Raw genomic sequence first — 26692 nt, forward strand, 5'->3', positions numbered from 1 at the left:
ATACCTGACAATAACTTGTGCCTTTTATATAAATAGAGGTCACGCGACCATGTTAAGTATATTCCAAGTCTGTGGTTCGTTAAATATGCTCCCACTCCCACTGATAGCATGGACCAAGAAGAGTTGAACCACGGAAAAATAAATGGTCTGCCAAATCCGGAAGCAATGCAATAGCTCATGCGGGAATGAAAAAACCCTGTGCAGCTACGCAAATCCTACGTTCGTCTTACCTTAAGCAAATTTGAACTCACTAGACCAACTAGATGAGAAATGCACTGACATTTTCCAATACAGGGCGGTGGAGGAGGGGGCGCTTACATATCGTTGTGTACAAATGCGGAGCCAAATCAAGGAAAGACCGTTTTAGTAAATCACACACAAGCTGCGCGTTCACCTTTATTTTGTTTTTCGACTTTAACGAACAGCTGATCACTCGGCGGACACATTTTTTGAAGTATACAGCAGGGAAGTTCACAAGCGATAAAAGGTGTCGTTGAAAGAGTGTGGTATCTGAAAAGGCTCTCCGATTTCACTTCGGTGCTAAATTCTGCAGGCTCGCTGCAGCTGTGTCATATGATGATGTTTCGAAGAAGCGTTTAGTGACGGCCGCGGATATAAGCGAAGTATATATGTAACCGATGACTGTTTGGAGAAGCTCACCTCGCGACAAGACAACCCAGCCGTAAATCCTTTGTGCTGACTTTCGCATGTAATTTTGCATTATCCATCGTACTTATTGCGTAGAATGTCCGTGATATTTATGCCACATTGGCTTGTTCAGGGTAGTGATCAATATGCGAGATATGAAGCGAAACTGGCTGGCTGTCAGGGGTGAGTGCTCCGCTAGAATATGAAAGCACACGAAACCGATTTACATCGCAGTGTGTAGCCATAGCATGAGCATCTTAACTAACGCTGCTTACGGAGGTACTGTTAGTAAATTTCAGGGCAGTGGAATTACAATCAGCTCCACGCATACATCCCGGTTTCGTGACGCCGGCTTTTGACACACACCTGGCGCTTATGCGGACCGAATGTACCACAGTAAGATCGCGTCAGAAGCATTTACACTCTCGTAAATACACCACATTTGTGAACAGAGTGACTGCTCCACATAAATATGTATTTCCAACGCATACGAACGGAAAATATCAGTCGCGAACGTGCCGCAAAATCAACGGCGACAGTGGTGAGCGGGCCGGCCACTCCCGCGACTGCTTTCGAAACGGGCCGCTAGGCGGATTTCAGTGGCGCCCCTACAGGCAGCGCTCGAGGCGTATAGACAACAAGAGTATATATATACCGTGCAACAGTGTGTATACCCTTGTACGTATAAGAAAATAATTTTCGTGGCTTTAGCTCACAGAGGCAACCAAAGAAATTGTTTTATGATCCTGCCCAAATATGGTGACATGCATAAGAAGCTCGAAGAGAGATGCTTTCGAATAACACTTCTGAAATGGTGATGAAGGAAATATTCACACGCCGCGTGTAGTTCAAAACATAATTGCTCAAAGCTGCGCTTGTAGCTACTACTATACTATACAGTTATTTCGCATTGAATCGACATCAGAATAATCTCACTAATTTACTTGATAACAGCTGAATTGCAATAGACGTTTTAGCTTTGCGTTAGTGAGGACGCGTGATCGAGCCAAGAAGAAGGACGGTGTCCGGATTGCGGGCGATGACGAGGAAGAGGAACGGTCGATCGACCGTGACCTTCTTCACAGGGGACCCGGACGGAGCCCGAACGGCGTTCCTCACGGCCTCTTTCGCGTCCGGCTGTTTCGCGCCCCTATGTCCCACTCGAAACACGGCTACCTGCTTCGCCGCCGACACTCTCAGTTCCTTGTGGCGGGCCATGTTGCTGAGGTCGGACGTTTTGCTGAACACGCTCACCGCGCCCAGAGGCTTCAAGTGATGCTTCAGGTCAGTGACGCAGTGCACGGTCACCCTGGGAAGAATCACCTTCACGAGCTTCTGCTCCAGCCTCCTGAGGCAGGTGAGCACCTTGGCCGCCGTCAGCTTCTCCTCCAGGGCAACCAGGCTAGACGTCGGCGCCGGCAGGAAGACGGCGAGGGACCGCCGAGGGTCCTGGTACGGGATTTCCACGACAGTCGCCGTGAAGCCGTCAGAATCCGCGAACTCGCCGACGCGAAAGTTGCCCGTCAGGCACACGGTGGGAACGTTCTTTTCGACAGCACCAGCCTTGGCCGATTCACCGCGGAAGGGGCATGTCGATCTATGGGCGTTGCCGGCTGAGAACCACCGGGAGCCGAAAGAGAAGGCGCTGGCCAGGACCAGCATCGCGTTGGCGTCGATGCAGTCTTCGCTGAAGACGTCTTCTTTGAAAGCGAAGTCGGTTATGGCCCGCAGAAGACCGTTGAGGGCTAGGCGGCACTGCGAGGGGCTGCCAGCGAAGTCCCGCTTTTGGACCGACAAGTCGATATTCGACAGCGGTTCCACGAAGAAGCTGTCCAGGCTCACCCTCGAGTCGTAATACAGGCCGGAGAATGAAGTCACCGTCAGGCCTGTGCGAGAGAATTCACATAAAGTTTGCCTTAGGGGCCACCAAGTAATGTTGTATTTCATCGCTGGTTTTAAGAGGTTAGACCAAAATGCCATAAACTTTCGTAACAGAAGAAAACATCTATTTCTCCTGTGATGAGAGAGTATAGTTCCTCTCTCTGGTAAGCGAGAGCAGTTTTTAATGCGGTGTCGGTTGAAAGCGGGATGCTAGAAAGAGATTTCTAACGCATATTTGTAACAAGAGCTAGCTCGATCCTATTCGTATCGTCGTTACATGCGTCACTGATCTCGGAGGCAAACAAACCATCTTCATGTTAATTACCGAGTTTATTAGGAACCTAGGCTCCTCATCCACAAATTATGAACGCACATTGCGAAATAACACACTATATATACCCGGATTCCAGTTCCTGATTGAACCATTCTTGGGCAAACTTCGTGAGGTACATTTGTTACAGAATCATTCGTGCCGCACGTGCGGAACCGACATGCCATGCGGGTGGCTTATCCACCGCTGTTTCGGTTGCAAACGCCACCTTCATCGATTGGATTGCCATTCAAGCGAGGGAATTTTTTGCTAGCATGGAAGTCTTCTCATATACCGCAGATCTATACGCATACTTTCTGTCGAAATCAAAAACTTGTGACAGACGTGAGTTAACGTATAAGTGGAACAGGTAACGCGTTTTTTTTTAGGGGCAGGGGGGTCTATCTATTATTTCTATGTTTGGAGCTGGGTACGAAAGAAGCCATATAAACCAATTTCTCATGGGGAGGATCCCGCAGCTGAGAACAAAAAAATAACGCATGGGAGTAGTGAAAACTTTATGTGTTTGTCGCAAGGTGCAACCGACATTTATAATCCCCAAATTTGTTTTTTTAGTAAGAACGGGTCATCGGAAAGGCCAGTTTGACCCACAAATATTTATTTGCTACACCACAGCGTTCGTACTGCTGACTTGACTTCACATGTGTATCCAGGACAGCCAATGACGCAGAGCGTGTACAAAGTAACTATATGTCGGTATGGGGTGAGAAACAATGGTTGTGTGTATCTAAAAAACTATACCTTATTCAAAACATTAACAAACCTTTCGCCAGAACCGAAATAACTGTAATATATCGACGATCGAGGTATAAAATCTACTTAAGAATCGATGCGTATTGAGAGCGTGGTGGTAGGGTGCTGAATGAACAAGGCTACACTCTTAGTCGCGTCCCGGATGGCGTCCTATTTATATGCGGTGGGCAGCCTCAATACCATGATATAAGAGGCCCTGACAGACTTCTTTTCCGTGACAAAACCGGAGGTGGTTACAGCACGCTTATATGCTATGCCAGCGACCCATGTCACGGCTATAAACTAGCGGACAGCCTGACGCCAGGAAATAAATAAAAAAGGGGGGCAATCGTGAAGCTCCGAGCGATATGTGTGGCTTGCGGCGCATGCGCGTATTCCCCCCTCACACAAAGGCCCGCGACGTTCCTTTGCGGCGGCCGACGACGTGCGCCCGACGACGCTGCGAAAGCCGAAAAACATTAAAAAAAAATTGGCCGCGTATCTGCTCCTTTCGTTGCAAATGTCGTCAAAAGACGATAGTCTTTATCGGCTATTGCGAAGTAAATGCCTCCCTTCGCTTTGCCGCTCACCTCTCATGTTGTTCCTCTTGCGTCGCGCTCCTCCCAAGGTAAAGACGTCAAAGGTTTGCTTAAATCATTTTAAATTTCCCGCGTTCCACTGCTCCAAACCGGGTGTCTCGATGCGAACGCTGCTGTACGGCGGAGACGCGCGTTAATCGAGGCGCCCTACTTCAACGTTTATAGAACCGCGTTTCCCTACTCCACGTGCGTTGCAAGCAGAACGTGGAACCTATCTAGTGGAACCTTGCGTAACTGTTGCCGGTTGATTTCTTAAAATGTCGCGAGAAGCTATAGTGGCGCGGGCGACAGTAGGCGACGGCGAAGTGAATTCTTTTTCTGCAGTTGATGAAGTATTTAATTTCGCAAAAGCAAGCATGTTTGATTTTTTTATAAAGGAACACTGCAAATACCTCTTCTGTATTGATTTGCTGTCTCATATTTGCGTAATGTCTCGTTCTTCTTCAACAATGTTGACAAGTATGAACCTTACACCGGACATAGACGGGTAGATTTAGCTGTGACTATATAAGACTAATGGGCAGGCATTGTTTTGCTTTGGCCGGGTGGCTGAATCGAGTCACAGACAGACAGACGGACAGACATACAGACATACAGACATACAGACAGACCAAAATTTCTGGGTTTAAGGAGCCCAAGAAAGACTATCGTCTTTAAAATTTGCGCGCACATGTGCAGTAGGAGTGGAAAAAAAATCGCGCGTGCTGAGTTGTGGTCCGGTGATTTGTCTTTAGCGCGCGTGCTCAGTATGGAGTAATTTCAGCGCGGAGCGAGTTGGGGTCTCGCGCTTTGACTCTTGCTCTGTATAGTTCATACTCAGTTCCGAGCTTTCACACTTTCTTGAAAACGTTCGCTTCCGCTGACATCAAATGTGTGCTTCGAGGTCGGTGTAGCAGTGGAAGCTACTGCGAATGCGATGGGTTTATTAGGGTCACCGGCAACGCAAGCCAAGCAACGGGGCCATGTCAAGCCGGCTGGTGTGTGTATTGCGTGAATAGCCCGGTTAAACACGAGCGGATAGGTAAGTCCCTGGATTTCTTTTTTTTTTTTTTTCGATGGGTGGGGGAGCGCAGACTGCAAGAATTTGTGTTTGCATATAATATAGCAAGGGCCACGAAATTATGCCTCTTGCGTCGTCGTAAGAAGCCCCCACCAAAACCGTTCTCCGATGCCCGGGATCGTACGGTAAATTTGACGTGCTTTATAGAGAGGATTCCGTTTCCCAGTGCAGCGGCCGTTTTGGGATCCAGGAGAAAAACGAAAATGCCTGCACATGTGAGGTACTTCCGTTGCCGTAATGACTATACCGTGGTGCCATAAACAATTTGCATTTTTACACGCGTCTCATTGTCAAGGTCAAGCCACATAAAACCCAGTTTGAATTTTGTATTTTTCAATATTCTGTGGCCACAGCTTGTCATTTTCGGTAGGCGGAGCAAAAAGTTAGGTAACGTTTTTTCGTAACTAGGTTTTCGCGTCTTCGTTTCAGCTAGTGAATTTTCTGGCACGTTGAGTAGTCTGGATCCGGTGGCGATTTGGAAACTTCCTTACGGTGCGTTGAAGTGGTAAATTTTTCACATGAAGCAACATTCATTAGTAACACCAGCCCCCATTCGGCACGGCTGCCGTTTGTCTGGAGTGTCAACTCGCGGTTTGACGAAACATGGTAGCATTGGCAGCGCAAACACGGCGCGGCGCCGGCGTGGAGGTTGCTCAAAGCGGTGGCTTCTAAGGTTGTTATACAGCCTTCTATAAAGGCGTTATACGTGGTTGTTACAGATGCGCTGGCTGTTGCACGGTAGGCGCAGTTTACCTATGCTTTAGCAAAAGATATTCCATCTTCCATAAAATGATTATTCGATCTTTCATAAAAGATTATTCGATATTTCATAAAATGTTTTGCGCCATACAATTGGTGGAGATTGTTTCATAAAAAGAAACTAGGGTATACCCTCCGCGTGTAACAGCGAACAGAGTTTTTTTATGACGTCCAATTGACGTGCTGGCGTCAAATAGAACTATGGCAGTTTTCTCGCAAGCCTATGCAGTGAAAAAAATTGGGCCCATCTCCCCGCGAGGGGGACTCGAGTAAATGCGTCGCATAGGGGGTGGGTGTATTGCGTTAACGTTTAGTGTTTGGGGAGTTGGTGGTAGTGAATGCGTTGTATCAGCAGCTTCTTGACGTAGTTTGAATGAGTCAAGGATATAAGGCGCGTTCGTAGCCTCCCATTCTGTGTCGGCTTTGTGGCGCAGTGGGTAGAGCACCATGTACATTGCGTTCCGCCCGCAGGGTCGAGGGACCGAAACCAGGCACCGGATAGTATTTTTTTATATATAGTGTAGAGGGAGGGGTGCGGACTACGACTACGGACGTCAACGCGGGTGACATCGTGAGTTACTGAAATTCTCTGCATTCTAAGCGCTCGGCTTTCCTATGTATATGAATAAAACGTCCTTTCGAAGAGCGTTTGAATCTACAAGCAGTAATAAAGAAATAATTGCCTAAACTACAGCGATGCAATTGCCTGATTTATGATATTTTCACATATCTGCTAACGCGTTGGTGATACTTCTGCTGCGCCCCATCAGGCGCCCTATCATCTAATACCGCCGATAAATAATGCCGCCATTTTGTACCTGGTCACTTTTTCACCTGCCGTTTGTTTTCTTCACTCGGTGCCAACACAACAGATTGCTACCCGTGACTCAACGTTTTTGGGATGTTTACAACGCTGTTTCCATTCCAGTGCGACGAAATTCCAGAAGCAGCAACTCCCGGGCCAAAGATTGCTTGGGGCGATTCTACAAAGGCCTTCTACATTATCGGAAGTGGTGTACCTGGACCATAATTGAAGCACAGAGGAAGTACTTTTTCTTTGTTTGGTAATATATTACATTAGGACATGAGATACCGGTCAGCTTTAGGCCAAACGTTGGGCGTTATACAGTCAGCAGCCTGCAAAAAAGATGAGTTTCCCCCTGTTCAGCAAGCTTCTGAAAATTTCATAAATGAAAGCAATAATTTGATCTTGACAGGTCCTTATTTGCTATTTCACAAAAGAATATTTTCATTTGCGTGTTCCATAAGGGCAATCTGCTAATATTTGTATTTGTTATTTCAGTATAATTATTTCGTCTTCATATTTGTATTTTTGATATCAAATAAAAAGAAAACATCGTTCCTTCGACATGGTGTCATTCATGTAATTTTCATCTCACACTTGTGCATGCTCATGAATTCGAGAATGACAAAATACTAAAAATTTACATACCCAACTCAGCTCTCTGTTCATGTCCCAAGCTTGTATGAGTAGACTATCACTTCAAGATCCGGATAGGTTTAAGGTATACAGATACTTACTTTACAGCTTTGCTTGCAACATGGCATTAAAAATATAGGGAGTTTTTTTTTAATTCGTGGTATGTGCATTGTGGCCTGATAGATCAGGTGGCAAAACACTGAGATTATAAAGGTAAAACCTCATTGCATGACAACTGAGGTCATGAAGATGTTCCAGAAGTGCACAAATCACAAATGTGTTAGTGCAATTGCAGCCATTGTAACCCATTTATTGGTGGCATTGTTTTATACGGTCTAAACTTCAGATGCACAAGTGTGCGTTCATGACCAAGTGCTATGGTTTTGGTGAACGGCCTTGAAAATGTTGACAATGCTGAACCGCGACCTTGCGCTTCCGCGTACAATAATATAACTCGTTAATATCGAAAGCGCGAATGAAATGAGGCCACTTAAAAAAAATTGGAGAAATTAAGATAATTGTCTACTAATGGCCAGCCATCTTACGCCGCCTCTCTTGAGTGTGAGTCTTTTAGAGCCAAATTTCTGTCCGGCCAATTGTCTCCATTCACCCTATTATAACGATCACAGGTGTTACTTGCGCCAAATCTGCATTTTTTGTAAATGAAGGGTGTTACATGGCTCACCATTTTCCGCATTTTTTATATTTTTCTTGGTTTCTAGTTTTTCAAAATTATGTTCGGCCTCGATCTACGCTATGATAACGATTACAAGTGGAATTTCCGCAAAATCTGCATCTTTGTGGAAAAGCAAGGCGTTGTACAGTTTGCCAGTTCCCGTCATTTTTTTATACTTATCTTAATTTTTGGTTTCTCAAATTTTGGTTCGACCAGTGATCTCTATTTACGATATTATAACGATTAAAGGTGGAACTTCCGCGAGAACTGCATTTTTCTGGAAATGCAGGGCGCTACAAGTTACACGGCTGAGCGCCTATCCGGTCTGCGCGGAAAAACGCTAAGATATTCTTTGTGTGCTCACGATCACTAATTCTGCAGGCGACGCAGCAATTCTGCAGGCGTCCCGACACAATGTTATATAGAGCGAGTAATTTATTATCGTTTCATTACATTACCAGAGACGTAATTTACTACCGCCCCCTATTACAAAAATAAAGGTTAAGGCATGTAACCGCACCATCAGAAGAGCTACGATGAGCAGAAAAAAATTAGTACACCATTTCATGCTTGGTATACTTGCCACTCGTGACCAGACAGCTCTTATGTTTAGCACGACAGTGTGCCTTACGTGCTAGTTATTTGCACGCTTTTCATGCATTGTCATAGCGGGCACTTTCCGCCAATGTCCAAGTATACTTTTGGTAACAAAACAGAAGAACTGTTATCAATTCCGTTTGCATCGATGGAATAAATCACCGCATGGCGCATCATACTGTGGAAACAGGCACACAGCATGACAAAAGGTTTCCGCTCGTACCAATGTACTTAAAGCCCCCCAAACCGTAGTATTATGCCTCCTTTCGTAGAGGGATTCAAAAACGGTGGTCTAAAGAAAGTCTCTCGCCGCCGAATGTGTTATTTAAGACTCCTGCTTGACGCGTAACAGCAAGCAGAATACTTATAAGCCCATGTTTGCACTCCTCCAGCTACCCGTGGGTCGTGGCGCAGTGGTTATGATACCTGCCTGTTCATGTGTTGTAGTAGACACAGGTTCGATTCTCCATAGAATTGCGTGTATGTGCCTATGTGCACTTTGTGTGTCCCGTACGATGTAACATACGTTAGAGCATTCGTCACGGGATGCTGACGTTTGCCTGGCAAAGCGATCAAGAAAAAAAAAACAGATAAACGCAATTCTGGCCGAGTGCCTGTCTTTTTTTCTTTTTGTGTGTGTGTGTGAAACGCAACAAGGCCGCTTATTTGAGGGGCCGTTTGATGTGGGGGCCGCTTCGTAAGCGGGAATAGATTTGCATAACGGGCCCCGTAGAAAAATTACGGCCAGTGGCCTGCCGAACACACGGCCCGGTGTTTAGGTGGCCCGCTGGTTACGCGGCCCTCAATACGGCCGCTTAAACGCCAGGCCGCGTGTTTGGCGGGCCGCTTGCGCGCGAGGACGCCTGAACCGCCGCTTTATAAGCGGCTTTAAAATGACGCGGTGGCCCGCCTGCATGCGGATCGTATAACCAGGAATTGACTAAGAGTGTAGCAGGTTGCGCAGGACCGAAAAAACTACACGGGTCATTTAAACCGGATGGCTTCCTTGACCATACTCATTAAAGACTTCTTAAATACTGCATCACGTGTATCTGTATCGTTCTCTTTTTTGCACCCGTACTTGTCGGTTACCAGATTGCATACCTATAGTAACTTGGTACCAAAAAGGCACCTATTCTCGCAGCTTCACGAAACCGACATGACAACACGCGACGCCACTGCAAGCTATCGCCATAATATTTTTGCATTCACAGCCCAGAAGCACGCGTAAAAACCGCAAAGAAATGTATTCTTTTTGGCACTATTTCGTTGCAATTTGTAGTACCTGCAAAGCCGTGTTCCGCCTCGCTCCGACGTGGAGCAGCGGTCAGGCCCCTGCCTGTGGTACCAGGCACCTCGGATCGATACCAGTGACTTCTAAGGTTTTTTCTTAGCTGACAAAGTGCAAGTATTTTGTATCAGCAGCTGCTCATAACCCCGGGTTTTTGCGTCGTGGGGAACATATGGCTACCGCTTGAGAGTATTCTCGCTTGTTAAATCACCGCAGCATTGGTATTAAAGCCGGCTTATTCACAAGCCTTTTTTCGCTATCGGCTGAAAGCTCCATCTAGCGCTAGAAAAATGTTTGGGTGCATCGGGCGGCGCATTGCGATTTTTCGGCCAGTATCAACACCCTTACACGAGGAGATCGCATCAACTGATGTAGACGTAGGACGCAAGCCCTTGTGATCAAAGTTGATTAATTGAATCACTGATTACATTCATTCATTCATTCATTCATTCATTCATTCATTCATTCATTCATTCATTCATTCATTGATTCGCGCTGCGGAGTGGGATTTCTAGTCAATAAAAACATATCTGGCAACATGGAATAATACCATAGCATTAACGAAAGGGCAGAAGGTCTTGTAATTAGGATCAATAAGAGGTACACGCTCGAGGTGGTACAGGGCTACGCGCCCACATCCAGCCACGACGACCAGGTAGTGGAACGTTTCTATGAAGATGAGGAATCGGCAATGGCTAAAGTAAAAACACAGCACAGTCGAGCCCACAAATAACGGCCCCACTTAAAACGAACTTTCGCTTATAACGAACAAAACCCGGGTGACCTTCAAAATATACCTTATTTCAATGGCATAAAATCCCACATACAACGAACGTATTTGAGCCCTGCCGATCGGTTACAGCGAACGGCCGGTGCCGCGATGTGTGTTGAAATGACGGCCTGTGCCCAGCTCTGCCGGCGCAGGAGGGCGCGCTACTGAAGTGGTTCGTCGACGCACGGGCTTGCAACATACCAATAAGTGACCGAATGATGCTACGCAAAGCCAGAGACTTTGCATTTTGGATTTTCACTTCTTCCTATGCAATGCCTGGCTACATCGGTTCAAAGTGCGGCACGGCATTGTTTTTAAGTCGATTGTCGGCGAGGCGGCGTCGGCAAGTGACCAATATGTTGCAGCATGGCTTGAAAAAAGCGGAGAAGTTATTTCAAGCTATGCGGAGCCTGACGTCTATAACGCAAATGAAACTGCGTTATTTTATCAGATGTTGACGGATAAAACGCAATCTATGAAAGGTGACACATGCAGTGGCGAAAACATAGCAAAGTGCGCGTCACAGCACTTCTGTGCACTAACATGGATGGCAGTACCGGCGCGTGCCCTTCGTCACCGGAAAATCGAAGAAGCCGCTTTGCTGTAGGAGCTGTGTGTCCGTGCGCTACAGGCACAACGCTAAGACGTGGATGACGCGCGATTTATTCGCGGAGTGGCTGAGCGAGTTCGGCCGTAACATATATGCAGAGGCAAGGCAGGCGCATGCTGCTCGTGATTGATAACTGCTCTCTGCACCACGTGCAAACTTCCGCGGAGGCAGTGACCCTGTTCTTTCTTCCACTTCGAAAGTGCAGCCGCTTGATTTGGGAATAATACGTGCCTTTAGGCGCCGCGTTGTGGAGCGCTTGGTCATAGCTGTTGACCGCCCGTAAGCGAACTTGCCGCTTCGAGTTTCGCTGTACTCAGCTGTAGAGATGGTGAAGGCTGCCTTGTCGAAGGTGACAGCCACTAGCGTGCGGAATTGTTTCCCCAAGGCCGGCTTCGTGGACACACAACCTGAAGCCGAGCCTGATGCTTCCGATGGTCAGTCCGGCGGCGATTTGTGGCAGCGAGTCATCGACTCCAAAATGGGGCGCCATGACATCGGCTCGGACGATTTTGCTTGTGCCGACAAAGATGCTGACACTGCGGAACCGTGCACGGACGAGGGCATCGTTAATGAAGTGCGAGGCAAGAGTGATGCGGAGGAATCGGACGCGGACGACGACGAAAGTTCTGAGCCTGCGCCTATAAGTGCGCCTGTTGCAACGGGCTACATAGAGGACCTTAAACCACTTGTTTACGCCAAGGGCCTAGGCGAAGATCACGCGGCTGTTCTAAACAAACTGGAGACCGCCCTTATCAATTCAGCACTGCAGCCGTCACGGACTTCTTTGCGAAAAAATGAATTGTGTTTTTACTTCTGCTTTTTTTTACTGTTGTCCATTTACAACGAACTTCGGGATATAACAAACGGAGGCCGCGTGACGCTCAGGTTCGTTATAAGGGGGCTCGACTGTATACCTTATATGGGGGACTGCAATGCTAAAGTAGGCAAGAATCAGGCTGGAGACAAGGCAGTTGGGAACTATGGTCTGGGCTGTAGAAATAGCAGGGGGGGGGGGGGCTACTAGTCGAGTTCGCAGAACGAAATAACCTACGCATAATGCATACCTTCTTCTGCATGCAAACGGGAAAGCCGGAAGTGGACGTGGAGGAGCCCGAATTGGGAGCACAAAAATGAAATAGACTTCATATTATGCGATAACCCTGGCGTCGTGAAGGATGTGGTAGTGCTCGGAAGGGTAAGGTGCAGTGACCACCGTATGGTAAGATCACGAATTAGGCTAGATTTGAGGAGGGACCGGAACAAGCTAGTACGAAAGAAGCCGATTAATGAGCTAACAGTAAGACGTAAAGGAGAATAATTTAGGATCGCGCTGCAGTACCGATATTCAGCTCTTACCGAGGAAGCACAGTTTACGACACAGGAAGCTAGCGACAAACTTACACGCATTATCACGGAGTGTGCAGTAGAGTGACTAGATGACTAGACAGGATACTGGTAAACTTTCCCAGGAGACGAAAGATCTAATTAGGAAACGACAAAGCATGGCAATCTCCACCCCAGCTAACAGAATAGAACTAGCGGAGCTTTCGAAGTTAATCAATGAGCGTAAGACAGCTGACATACGGAAGTATAATACGGAGAGGATCGAATACGCTGTAAAGAACGGAGGTAGCCTGAAAGCAGCGAAGAGGCGTCTTGGCGTGGGGAAAAATCAGATGTATGCACTTAAAGACAAGCAAGGCAATGTCATCACAAATAGGGATAAAATAGTCACAGTAGCCGAGGAGTTCTGTAGGTACCTGTACAGCAGCCGGAACATCAAGGATAACGCCGAACGAGAAAGTAGTTCAGAGGAGATAGACATCCCACAAGTAACGACCGAAAAAGTAAGGAAGGCTTTGAAAGAAATGAAAGTGGGCAAAGCACCTGGTGAGGATCATATAACAGCTGGCCTCTTGAAGAATGGCGGAGAAATTGTACTTGAAAAACTGGCAAACCTGTATACCCAATGCCTAATGACCGCAAGTGTGCCGGAATCTTGGAAGAACGCGAACATCATCCTTATCCATAAGAAAGACGTCATGAAGGACTTGAAAAATTACAGGCCGATCAGCTTACTGTCAGTCGTCTACAACGTACTTACCAAGGTAATCGCTAACAGAATTTCTGAAACCTTAGATTTCAGTCAACCTGAAGAACAAGCAGGATTCCGTAAAGGCTATTTAACAATGGACCATATTCACACGATCAGTCAGGTGATAGAGAAGTGCGCTGAGTAAACTGAACCCCTATATATAGCCTTCATAGATTATGAGCAAGCATTTGACTCGGTCGGAACCTCAGCAGTCATTCAGGCATAACGGAACCAGGGGGTAGATGAGCATTATGTAAAAATACTAGAGAATATCTACAATGGGTCCACAGCTACCATCACCCTCCAAAGGACAGCAGCAACATATCTTTAAGGAAGGGCGTCAGACAAGGAGACACAATCTCTCCAATGTTATTCACAGCATGTTTACAAGAAGTACTCAGAACGTTAGATTGGGAACATGTGGGAGTAAGGGTTAATGGAGAATACCTCAGTAACCTCAGATTTGCTGATGACGTTGCCTTGCTAAGTAACTCGGGGGACGAATTGCAAAGCATGCTTTCCGCACTGGACAAACAGAGTAGAACCGTGGGCCTGAAAACTAATAAGCAGAAAACCAAGGTAATGATCAATAACCTCGGGACAGCACAGCGGTTTGAGATAGGTGGCGAGGCAGTGGAAGTGGTAAGCGAATATATCTACTTAGGCCAAGTTGTGACCCCAGATCCCAACCATGAGGCAGAGATAATTAGAAGGATAAGAATGGGGTGAAGTGCATACGGCAGACATTCTCAGATAGTGAATGGCAGCCTACCATTGTCCCTGAAGAAGAAAGTGTATAACAGCTGCCTCTTACCGGTACTCACCTACGGGGCAGAAACTTTGAGGCTCACTAAGAGGGTTCAACTTAAATTGAGAACGGCTCAGCGGGCAATGGAGCGGAAGATGATACATGTAACGTTAAGGGACAAGAAGAGAGCGGGGTGGGTCAGGGAACAAACGCGTGTTAACAAACGCGTGTTAAGGACATACTAGTAGAAATTAAGAATAAGGAATGGACGTGGGCAGGGCATGTAATGCGAAGGCAAGATAACCGTTGGTCATTAAGGGTAACAGAGTGGATCCCTAGAGAAGGCAAGCGTTGCAGGGGGCGGCAGAAAGTTAGATGGGCAGATGAGATCAAGAAGTTTGCGGGAATAAATTGGTCGCAGTTAGCACAGGACCGGGGTAATTGGAGATTAATGGGAGAGGCCTTTGCCCTGCAGTGGGCGCAGATAGACTGGTGATGATGATGATGGTGATGACCCGCTGTGGTGGCTCAGTGTCAAGGCGTTGTGCTGCTGAGCACGAGGTCGCGGTTCAATTCCCGGCAGCGGTGGGCGCTTTTCTGATGGAGGCGAAAAACAAAAACGCCCGTGTGTAGGAGATTTCGGCGCACGATAACGATCCCCAGGGGGTCAAAAATAATCCGGAGCCCTCCACTACGGCGCGCCTCATCGCCTGCGTTGCGTCGGTGCGTTAAACCGTACAATCATTTGATTGATTGATTGATTGATTTATTTATTGATTGATTGATTGATTGATTGATTGATTGATTGATTGATTGATTGATTGATTGATTGATTCATTCATTCATTCATTCATTCATTCATTGATTGATTCATTCATTGGCTGACTTGCCCGAGTGGGTGTGGCGTGGCTTGTGGTGGTCCCTGCAAAACATGCGGCTCGCGTGGTTGTCCAGTATGCCCACGATGGAGCCGTCATCGTCCGTGTGGATGACGTTGGCGATCTCTTGCCTGGTTTCTCCGGCGGCGCCGTGGTACATGATGACCATTGCGCAGGCCAGGTACCACGGTGAGAGGAGCACGTTACCACCCTCCTTCTCTTGGCGCATTTTCAGGTACACGTCAATGGGAAACTGAAGCAGAGGTCCAGCCACCTGGGGAGCCATGACGAACGCGGTACGCAGGTAGCTGAAGAGAGAGAGAGAGTAAATTGGCTTGGAATAATTCACCTCTAGGCTCGTTTCGCAGTGTGGGCTGTACCGTTAGGAACTGGCTGGGACAATCGCTACCTCGTTCCAATTACGAGCACAGGAAGCTTTGGCGAGAAGTTTGAAGACTGCATGTAGAAAATATTTTCAACGTGTTTACTCATGGTTCATTAAAGTTATATGGCCAACATTGGTGTTTCTTGGCCCCCGTAGTACTCAAAATATACCTTCAGGAATTCAAATTACATAGCTTTGCCCTGCATAAATACCAACGTTAATGTCGCATTCCGCGCACAGGAACATGAAGAGGTATTGGAAGGGTTTTTCGGAACGACAGCTCCTTTAGTTACCCCGGTATGCGAGAGCGTTCTCACAGGTTCTTCAAGTATGGGACTATATCTTAGGGGGAGGAGGAGAACGAAGACGTCTTAAAGCGCACCTTTCAACACAACGTCGAATCAATCCTAGCTGTTTATCACGACGGGACTTACGATATTATAGCGAGTCACCACATTACAAAATTTAAGCCGGATACCCAAACGATTCTTCCTAACCAACTCGACTGTCCCAATAGCCATCAGCTCGTTTAGATCTCCGCCGCTGTCCACCCTAAACACGAGAACGTTGCAAGGCTCAGTCTTATCACCGACGCTATCCAGCATGGTCATGATAAATCTGTTTAAACGATAGCGAGATCGAAGACATCAGTTCCCGCTGCACGCAAATGATATCACCCGCTAGAATAGAAGCTTCGAGGCGAAAAAACTAACACCCTTGCTAGACACAGTCGACGTAGTTATTCAGAACAAACTACAATGCTCGCCCGAGAAGTCGGAGCTCCTGCGTGGTCGCTGCAGCCGCCGAGTCCGATGCAAGCCCTACGATCCTCTGGTGGTGAAATTTGCCTTACATTTGAAATTACAACCCATCGCAATCCTTAGCCTCCATCTTCAAATAAACGATGGAGGCGCTTACAGCATCCAACGCCTCACAGAAACTGATGATGATCGTTGGTATTTAAGGGTGCAAGACCACCTAGGCCTCACGCCATTAAAACATGGAGTGCGACAGGCATTTCTAGTTGAAACGTTATGGGAAAGCAATTATTAGTTCCCAAAAAACTGGTGTACGATTCTCTGCATCGCAAGAACAATCGCAAACAAACTGACACGTATTTTTCAAGCCAGCTGCAAAGAATATCTTTAGTTCTGTAACTTGTGCAAGCGCGTAGTCGCCTGCATGATCCATTAAAGGGGTACTGACACAAAATTTTGAAGGCGAGATAACTTCGGAAATAGATTGGTGTGGACACATGAGAAACGCAACCGAGCAGCCAGCAGAGGACCACGCGCAATCGACATCCCGTGGGTATTTTGTAAATAAACAACATCCACACACGTCACGAGTTTGTGTGTGCCGCTTCCGCACTGCCGGCGCTTTTCGCCGGCTCGCCCGGCTCGCCGGGCGGAGCTTCTGCTCTCGAGAACGAACGACCCGATCGTTGGCGGCGGAGGCGCCGTGAATTCGTCAGCTCATCGGGCAGCTTGCCGCGACCAAAGTTCTACTCTACAGCGTTTCCAGGCACTCTGTTTCTATTACTTTTGATTTACATTGGACGCGAAAACGCGCCGGAGACACGAAAAGCCCACTGAGCGAGCCGCACGGTCGCTGTGCAGGCGGCGGCCACGGCCGCGAAGTGGCCCAGGCCGGCGCCGGTAGCTCGAGTGATAGCTTGCTACAGCTGCACGAAATTACACCCAAGTCCAAACCACGGCAGTTTATATGAGAAAAGACTTAATGATGCGATTGCGGGTTGCATTAAAAATTGTCATCTGCACCGCTTACGAGAGCGGCAATCGAATATCCACCGCAGTGCTAAGCCGAACACATCTGTAGGCGGACCTGTAGGCAGACCGCCCGGCTGCTCTTAGCGCGCGTCGTTCTCTTGTTGCGGCAGCATTTGCACTCGCAGCGCCTGCGTCACGTCCACGGTCGCTTTTTAATTAAGCGGCTCACGAGATCAGTACGTGGGGGCATTGGCAGAAACTGCCGGCGACGCGGATTCGACAGGGCTACGGCAGCTTTGCTCTGTGACATCCCTCCGACGGTCACGTGGTCAGCTTTGTTCACACAAAATCCATCGTTTCGCGGCACCCGCTGAAACCGAAACTGCGACTGGCCGCGCCTCTAATTAAACCACGGTTGCAGGCTGAAGCAAATGAGGTTTCTACAGGTGATAAGTAGGTCACTAGCTACTTATCGCAACAAAAAAAAAAAAACAAGATGAAAAATTTTTGTGTCAGTGCCCCTTTAAGACAACAAGCAACAAGCATCGTAAACAGAATTTCCATTGCCATGTGCATTCTGAAGCCTGTCAGTGTAGCTAATGAACTAAACACACTTTTTTTATTACGAGTAAGAATCTTGAAGCTTATTACTTAGCTGCGTGTCCCATGCACTCAAGAATTTTAACAGTTTGTTCCAGTCATCCCACGCGACGTCACCGACACTGTAACTCCTGTGTCAGAAAACAGTGGATACGTCAGGCCAGGCCGGGGTGTACTGGCAAAATTGCGGGTTGATGTAGGAGTGGGAGGTGTTGCAGGGGCTGAAATACCCTCTTCTTTCCTCGAAAGCGTGCTACCGCTTCCGACCTTCAGTACACTTATCCTTGCCAACACCTATAACTGCTGTGGCACCCTCGAGTGCAACTGAGCCCGCAATGGTGCATAGTCTGCGATGCAACCCTTCGAGGCGGAGCTGCATGCAGTAATATCCTGACGACTTTGGCCTGACGAGCAAAAAAATTGAATCCAGTTCCCCGCCTGTAATATCTGCGAAACAGCCGAGCTGACGTCATCACGCCCCCCCCCCCCCTCCCGCCGAGGCGGCGGTCGCTCACAGCGCCACTCACCCCAGCGCTGAAAATGAATAGGCAGAAAACTAAAGTAATGCTCAATAGCCTCGGGAGAGCACAGCATTTTGAGATATCAGGCGAGGCAGTGGAAGCAGTACGCGAACATACTACTTAGGCCAAGTATCCCCAGGTGGTCCAAATTAATCCGGAGCCCTCCACTACGGCGCGCCTCATCGCCTGCGTTGCGTCGGCGCGTTAAACCCTACAATCAATCAATTACTTAGGCCAAGTAGTGACCCAGGGTGCCAACCATGAGACAGAGATAATTGGAAGGACAAGACTGGGGTGGAGTGCATTCTGCAGGCATTCTCAGATAATGAATGGCAGCCTACCGCTGTCCCTGAAGAGGAAAGTGTATCATAGCTGCATCTTCATGCAATATGAACAAAAAAAACGGTGTTACCAGTTTTTATTGATTTTGGCATCAAGACGAAATAGAAGCCATGTGGCTAACCAAGCCAAGGAGGCGAGGAACGTCGCTAGCTGCAATGGCGCCGCCCACGGCGGCCGGCAAATGCAGCGCCAGATTTCTCTCTATGCCTGAGCCTTCTCGTTTAAAACTGAGTGCTATAACACAGCGCCACAGGAGCATCCGTAGCAACGTTTTTTTTAGGAAATATTTGCCCCATAAAATTCCTGTGGGAGGTGCTTAGCCAATCAGAGCCGACTGCCGTGAGACATTCCTGGCGGTAATTCTCACGGTTGCCGGTATAATAGACACTACCTAACAAGACGGACAATTAATGCACTGATTAACGGTGACTAACTCTGTGCTACCGTGCAAACGAAATGTTTTCCCCTTCCCCATACGGGGACGCACCGTTCGGTTTCGCTGATCGGCGAGTGTGGCTCGGCAAGCACGAGCTCCTGGCTGGAACCTGGCGAGCTTGCCGGGGACGCCTCCGAGCTGGACGAGTACCTGGTGGTAGGCGAGGAGGTGCTCGAGTTGTACGACGAAAGCCATTGCCCGCTGGGCTGGCCCTCGGTGCACGAGGGCCTGCGGTTGGAAACGCTCGAACGGCGGCTCATGGCGAGCTGCTCAGTGACTACTCCGAGCTGCTGCTTCTTCGAGCCACAGGGGCATCAAGAGTCGCGAGAGGTGATGGTGGTGATGACGATGTTAGTGATGAAAAGACAACGATGATGATGATAGCCGTGATGTGTTTGGCTCGAGAGGTATGGTTACGTTGATCTAGTAATGGAAGAAGACTAGCCACTGCGACCGTGAGAGGGATTGTAACCCCTGCCACTACACCCGGGAGAAGCTCAAAGGCAAGCAAACTTGTCCCCCAGCGTACCGCAAGAGAACGTAACCTATATCACGGCCGCTCGATGGAAACGAGGTCCGTGCCTATACAAAGTTTCGCTAATCCTAAGGTGGCCGTGCACAATGCAAGGTTGGTTCAATACGAAGACTGCCTTGTATCAAGGACAACGATTCAAATTTTATCGCGAAGTTGAATCAAATAATGCAGACGTTAAACAAAGAAACAGGTGAAGCAGCGACGACACACCAGGCATTACCTGCCCGTGTCTTTATGACGTTTCCGGATCCTGGTTGTCCGTTTTATGGCCCCTGAACAAAGCATATGCATTACTGCGATATTGCAGTCCTGCCTGTGTAGTGTCATTTAATTCAATCGCTCCACTTATAACCACTATTACGTCACCCCTGACGTCATGTAGCGCGAAGTTTGAATAATATTTATATTTCTTGTATCTTATTCGTGTTCAAAGAGGTCTTTTTTGGTTGTATTTTAGTGTTCCCTTTATTGAGTCACTTGCTATAGCGTCGTGCAGGGCGAAATTTGAACGTTGTTCAATATTTTTGCGTTTTCTTTTTGTTGGGGTTAAAAATCACCTTACAAAGCGAGAACCAAGGGCTACTTCTCGTGAGTTAAACATTGTTCAATTTTGCCTTCATGGCTTCTTTTTTCGCAGTACACTTCCCCAAAGCTTTCTTTGTGAATGATACTGGCTACGATCTTTTCGGTTCGTTTTTTTTTTTTTTTGTCTTTTACTGCGAAGAAGTATATGTCTAACCCTCCCAGTGTTCATTCCAGTACAGCCATAGAGTTTCTTAGTACAGCCGCTTTACTCGGCAGCGTTCCGGGGCTCCTCCTCGCCACCTCCGAGCCCTCCTTCACGGCTGTTATTCCCCTCGCCACCATCGATGCCTCTTTCACAAGTTTCGCAGTCGGCTGACAACGCCGGTAGCGCCGCTATCCAATGATTGCGGAATATCAATAGAAGCGCGAATGGGCGTAAAAAGGACCGAAAATGTAGCCGCCGCCGTTGCCCCCTCAAATTCCTCCTCGCCGAGCAGCTGCACATCCCTTCCGGTTAAAGAGCAACTGGCCCGATTGGAACGCCGGCGTGATCCTATCTTCAACTTGGGGCCCTATTCTCGACTGCACAAATTCCCGGGAAATCTGGGAATTTGCCGGAAGTCTTTTCTAATTGGCTTTCAATTTTGGTCATGTTCTTCCGGTTGACAAAACGGTTGTGTGTGCTGTCGGCATTTTGACGTTTCATGACGTTTACTGTCAACAGTTCTACAGTTTGCCTTATTTCTCCCTACGTGAAGTGCACAATTCTTGGCCTGCAATGAAAAACTAGATAACTACACCGGTCATGACAACGTAAGCCTGTCTCAGCTATTCAACAACAATACTGCTTGTAACACACGTCTTCTCTGTGATTGGCTGAGAAGGTGTGACGTAATTTAAACATTTGGCGGGTCCGACACATTACGCTTTGGTAACTTCAGCCTGCGTAAAAGTGACGTAATGTTACGTAACAGCTTGAAAATGGCGGCTGCTTTTGCCGCGAAATAGGGAAAAAATTCCCCGACTCCCAAACACGATATACGGATATTGCGAAAACTCCCGACCACACGCGCACCACCCTAGTTACTGTGGACTCGAACGGACATCTGGCCACAGCCGTCACCTATCGAGATCTATCGGTCACCTCAGCCGAAGCGCTTGCCATCGCGCATGCAACTAACACTGTGGGGATCCGCTTGATCCCCTTTCCTCCTCCCGCGAGCGCGATGTTCGAACGAGCGCGCTTTCCCGCGCACGTGACGTCAACCTCGCGGGCCGACGCGCCGACGGGCTCCAACTGCCCTGCCGCCGCTTCCGCTCCTCCTCACCCGGGAACCTGTCTCCTCTCCTTCGCGCCTTAAAACCGGACGCGCCCGTTTCGCGGGTCTCTCTCTGCTCTCGGGTCTCGGTCGGCTCTCTCGCGAGCTCTCTGGATGCCTCTCTGGCTCCAGGGACTCAGAGAGGAGATGGAGGATAGGAAACGAGCACGAGCGTCGCGGCTCGTATCGCACCCTCGCCGCCCACGTCCAGGAGATGGGAGTCGGATACCGGGGCGCTCCATGCCCCCGGCCGGCTCGTCTCCTCCCCGCCGCGCCGGCCGGTCGGGCGCTGTTTGGCCCCGATCGGACGCGCGTCGGTACAGTGTAGTTCTTAACCCGGCCTTGGCGTTATTATACACTGTACAACTGGGCCAATAAACCCCCTGGTTCGTCCCGGCCCCTTGGAGCCTGTCGTCGCCTGTGTCGGTGAGTCGAACCCGTCGCGGCGTCTCCCTTGTGGACGCCGCGTACCTCTCTGGGGCATTTTGGATGGGTCATTTCCGGGCGAATGGGGAACACCCTGAACCCCACTTAGGCCCACAAGGGACCGTCGAGCTGACATCGTCGCTCAACGTCTCTAACGAAGCTAGCCGGGGTCGTTTGTTGCCCCGTAGCTAGACACAGTACGCCCACATTGGCGCCCAACACGGTATCGACACTGCGCGACGGAGCAGGCCCTTGGCCTTAGTCCCTGTGCGATTTACTGTGAGGTGAGCGGTTCGGCTTCCGAGCACGACGCTTCGGCGTAACGTGCTCCCGCCGCTCACCGCTGTCCGCGGATCGAGGCGATTATCGCCCGACCCGCGCCAGCATCTCCTGTGTTCTGTACGACTCAACGTAGTGGCGATCCCGAGCCTGCGAACTTGACGTACGGTATGAACCTGGAGCAGAGCCATACGCTCGCTACGTCGGAAACGAGAACACCTTTTGCTCGGACGACGTTAGCCTGCGGCCAATGTATCTCCACGTGCAGACGACAAACGGCTTTTGTGGCCAAGTTTGCGTTTCGCCAAGGAGCCCCTTGCGCCTCGTCGGGGAGCATCCTGCTCCGACGACGATAACGCGCATTCGTCCTACAGAGTGCATCATCGCACGCGCGGACGCCAAGGCCCTGTCGCAAAAGAGCGCATTTTGCTCCCACGACACGGCCGGGACCGCATAGCACATCCCCGCGCAGGCATTGTACGACGCTTTGTTGTCGATCTTGCCGGCGCGCGTGAGATGCACTGCGCTGAGTCCACAGCTAGGCCCACTGTGGAGCACTCTGTTTCCCAGGCATAGCTCGCCTCACGATCTCGTGTTTCCAAAGCACGGCGGCCCGCTCGCCGCGTGCTACGGACTACTTAGAGATCGGGCCACACGTTCTGAACGAGTTGACCGTTTCGTCGACAAAAGTTCGTTCGTAGTGGAGACGGACCACGTGGCATTCAGCTGGCTTAAGCGGATACGCGAACCACGCGTGCTGGCCATATAAGCTGCGCCCGTGAAAACGTCACCGTGCGCAATGGGAGCGGTAGCACCACGTGGTGGCGGATACATTACGTGAGCCCCCGCGGCCGCTTGAATGTTCCTAACGCGCCTAGCACCCGACTGGCCCCGTAGCCACGTGCTGAACGTCGGCCAGTTGGTGCGAGCCCCGAAGGGAATGCATTAAGCGTGCAAACGTTGCAATTCCCGGGCGATATCGCATACCGAGCAGACCCATTGTCAGCCGGTATTGCATCCAGCAGAGACGAGCAGGTGCCCGGTGATCAGAACGATCCGTGTTGTAAATATGATTTTAACTGGCTCTGTGTGAGTCGTGCTCTGTGTGAGCGGGCGACGCGGTCGCCGGAGGCTACTAACCGCTTGTATTGTGGTCAGCCTCGAGCGCTTTGCAGCTCGTACTGCTGCAGGCGTGTTTTTTTTTTATTTCTCGGATCCGTATCTGCTACACGCTCAATGTCTCTCGCTGAAGTTTATCCCACGAAGGAAATTCCCCCTGAGAGTTTCACGGTGGTGAGCACCCGCAGTTTGAGGAAGGTGTACGATACTTCCGTGACTCGCGGGCGGCTGGGCGAGTGGCCGCAAGACTTTACGAAGTTGTGCCGCTCCACGACCTGGCCAAGCATGTAGCGAGTTGATCTCCACTATCCTCGCTCTTGCCGTTGCGCTAAAGGAAGGGAAACGCGAACGTGGCGGCGGATATTAGCCCCCGTCGCTAACCCGGAGTTCCTGACGCGCGCCGCACCTGACGGAACATGCGACCACGTGCTCGAATGTGTTCGTCGGTGCGATCGTCGAAAGGAGCACTGCCACGAATTTGGCAATCCCTAGACGAAAAGCGTACCCGCGGTACCCCACATGCGGTCCGCCGGCATCGCCTTTGGCAGAACAAACCTCCTCCGAACGCAGCAGTAAGGTCCGTTTGTAAATATGTAAATAGTACGTCGTTTGGCTCTGTGTGAGTCGCGCTCCGAGATGGAGCGGGCGACGCTGTCGCCGGAGGCTGATGACCGCTGGTGTTGCGGTAGGTCCCGTGCGCTATGCAGCCAGGCTGCTGCAAGCGTGTTTTTTATTTTTTGCCTCGGACCCGTGCTTGCAAGGAGCGGATGGGAGTTCTGCCGATAAAATCTCACCCGACAATGCCCCGAGAGGCGCATCTAGGGTGACGATTTGCCGCAGTCTAGGGAGGCCGCGTTGGGCTTCCCCGACTCGCGACAGGCCGGATAAGCGAGCGACCGTAAGACTTTTACGAAGTTGAGTCACTCTGCGAACTAGTCCGGCCGCGCACACAGCGAGGAGGCTTTTCTCTTCTCGCTCGTGCCGCGCATGCCACAGCGCGAAGTCCGGATCACGCAAGTTATCCCACTTCATGCACCCAATCGAGAGGCGCAACCACGGCAAAATGCGGCGTACACTTGGGGACTCCACCCCGGTAGCCGTAGTCGTCGGTTCCTTTCGGGCTGCCGCTGTTTGCTTCGCGGATCGGCGACATTTTCGCCCTGCGGAAGCGCTAGGCATGCGCGATGAGGACAAAGGACCGCGATATTCACCCGTTTGGCTTTTTCCGCGGGCCTGATCATGCGTCCTCACGTCCGAGCGGAGCGTTGGCGCGGGGCGACGTTTCCGCCCCATGACCAACCCTACCGAGCGCCAGCGAGCGCCAACGCCGCAGCCACGGAGAGGTTTCTTCGCGACGTCCGGCTGGACAGCGAGTTTGCCCCCTCTTCTCCGTGGCGGGCGGAAGCGCGTCACGTCAGGAGACGGGCCCACGAATTGGCCCAATTAGCCCACGTGACACGCCAGGTAGACCCTCTCTCATGGCGGATGTGGGAGAGACACCGCGGGAGAAGGGCACGCCACTCAATCGGCGGCCTAGGGAACGACGCGGGCCTCACGCCCTTCGTTCCAGTATTCTTCCCTCCAGGCCTTCGTCGCCGATAGCGACGCTTTGGAAGGGGGGAGGATGGCCGCCGACGAAGCGAAACGGGGAATGCCGGCTACTTTCCGTGCGACCGCTGTTACGCACTACGCAGCCGTTAGCTCTCCCCAGTTTCTCGCGGCACCGGCGTTACGGCCGCTTTTTCGGCCCGAGCCTTTGCACGCCCCTATCGCTGTTCCCGGCAGGTAGTTTTGGGTTTCGCCTTTCGTCTCCCTTTTGCAGCACTGTACCTTGGCTCGGTCCCCAGCCCGGTGTTCTTCAGTTGCCGCACCACACACAGCCCTTGCCACACGCCTCCTGCATCGGCCGGCGGCTTCAACGTCGCCACTCGCCATGGCCATGGCACACCTCAGCAACTCGGGCGCTCCGGCGCCTTCTCGGGGCACTCCCTCACGATGCCTCGTGCGGCGCCGCTCGCCGCGGCTCCTCTCCTTGGCGCCTTCGACGAGCGCGCCCTGGGTGCTTCTTCGGGACCTTCAGCCGGTACGGCACCCTGCGGCTGCTGCCACTCCAACCTTTGGTGGCCCTCTCCTGCTGCAGCTGGTCGAGCCACGCCTGGCGGCTTCAACCCTCGAGCCTGTTGCTCGAGCGGCCGGCGTGAAGCTGCCCCGCGGCCTGGCGAGTCATCTAGACGGCCCCTGCTCGTGCCAACCACTCTGGCGCTGTGTCGAACTCTGGAACGGCGTGTCTTCGAAGTGTGGGCGTGTGTGTCGGCGTGGACTCGAACGTGCGGACATTCGCGGACTTCTTGGGCTGGGGACCCGTTGTAAGCCCGTAGGGTATGTGCTGTGCCTGCTGTTGTCGAGCCGGTCCTTCAGACCGGGCTCGGTCTTGAGGAGGGGGGGATGTGGGGATCCGCTTGATCCCCTTTCCTCCTCCCGCGAGCGCGATGTTCGAACGAGCGCGCTTTCCCGCGCACGTGACGTCAACCTCGCGGGCCGACGCGCCGACGGGCTCCAACTGCCCTGCCGCCGCTTCCGCTCCTCCTCACCCGGGAACCTGTCTCCTCTCCTTCGCGCCTTAAAACCGGACGCGCCCGTTTCGCGGGTCTCTCTCTGCTCTCGGGTCTCGGTCGGCTCTCTCGCGAGCTCTCTGGATGCCTCTCTGGCTCCAAGGACTCAGAGAGGAGATGGAGGATAGGGTATAGGGAACGCGAGGGGTCGCGGCTCGTATCGCACCCTCGCCGCCCACGTCCAGGAGATGGGAGTCGGATACCGGGGCGCTCCATGCCCCCGGCCGGCTCGTCTCCTCCCCGCCGCGCCGGCCGGTCGGGCGCTGTTTGGCCCCGATCGGACGCGCGTCGGTACAGTGTAGTTCTTAACCCGGCCTTGGCGTTATTATGCCTGTGTCGGTGAGTCGAACCCGTCGCGGCGTCTCCCTTGTGGACGCCGCGTACCTCTCTGGGGCATTTTGGATGGGTCATTTCCGGGCGAATGGGGAACACCCTGAACCCCACTTAGGCCCACAAGGGACCGTCGAGCTGACATCGTCGCTCAACGTCTCTAACGAAGCTAGCCGGGGTCGTTTGTTGCCCCGTAGCTAGACACAGTACGCCCACAACACACACCAGCATCAACCATACTTGACCATCATACGGACTCCCAAAAAGCCTGTCGGCTATATCAAGCTGGCCTTGCACCACCTCAGGCCCTCCCTGTGCTCCAACACCTTCCCGAGGACATTTAAATTTCGATCGTCTGGAACCCAGGCCATGCTGCCGTTGCCGGGGAATGAGGCGGTTCATGCCGCAGCCCGCG

At 50.7% G+C, this 26692-nt stretch overlaps 1 protein-coding gene across 1 annotated transcript; it reads right to left on the minus strand.

Moving 5' to 3' along the window:
* Positions 1-1632: 1632 nt before the first annotated feature.
* On the minus strand, positions 1633-25270 carry LOC144148451 (ipis-1-like). The gene is made up of 4 exons (XM_077679989.1): positions 25166-25270; positions 19184-19428; positions 15131-15426; positions 1633-2534 (listed from the first exon to the last, which is right to left on the minus strand). The coding sequence occupies exons 1-4, from the start codon at positions 25268-25270 to the stop codon at positions 1633-1635; spliced, it is 1548 nt and encodes a 515-aa protein (XP_077536115.1).
* Between the last annotated feature and the right edge of the window lie 1422 nt (positions 25271-26692).

This window comes from Haemaphysalis longicornis, unplaced genomic scaffold (genome assembly GCF_048455015.1).
Source record: "Haemaphysalis longicornis isolate Haplotype H1 unplaced genomic scaffold, Haemaphysalis longicornis Haplotype H1 scaffold_8, whole genome shotgun sequence".
Classification (NCBI taxonomy): domain Eukaryota; kingdom Metazoa; phylum Arthropoda; class Arachnida; order Ixodida; family Ixodidae; genus Haemaphysalis; species Haemaphysalis longicornis.

Coding starts and splice junctions, on each gene's coding strand:
- LOC144148451 (XM_077679989.1), bottom strand. CDS start 25,270: ATGGCGAGTGGCGACGTTGAAGCCGCCGGCCGATGCAGGAGGCGTGTG. Junction 19,429..25,165: donor GGGCTGGGGACCGAGCCAAG/GTACAGTGCTGC, acceptor TGTGGCTCGAAG/AAGCAGCAGCTCGGAGTAGT. Junction 15,427..19,183: donor CCGATCAGCGAAACCGAACG/GTGCGTCCCCGT, acceptor CTCTCTCTTCAG/CTACCTGCGTACCGCGTTCG.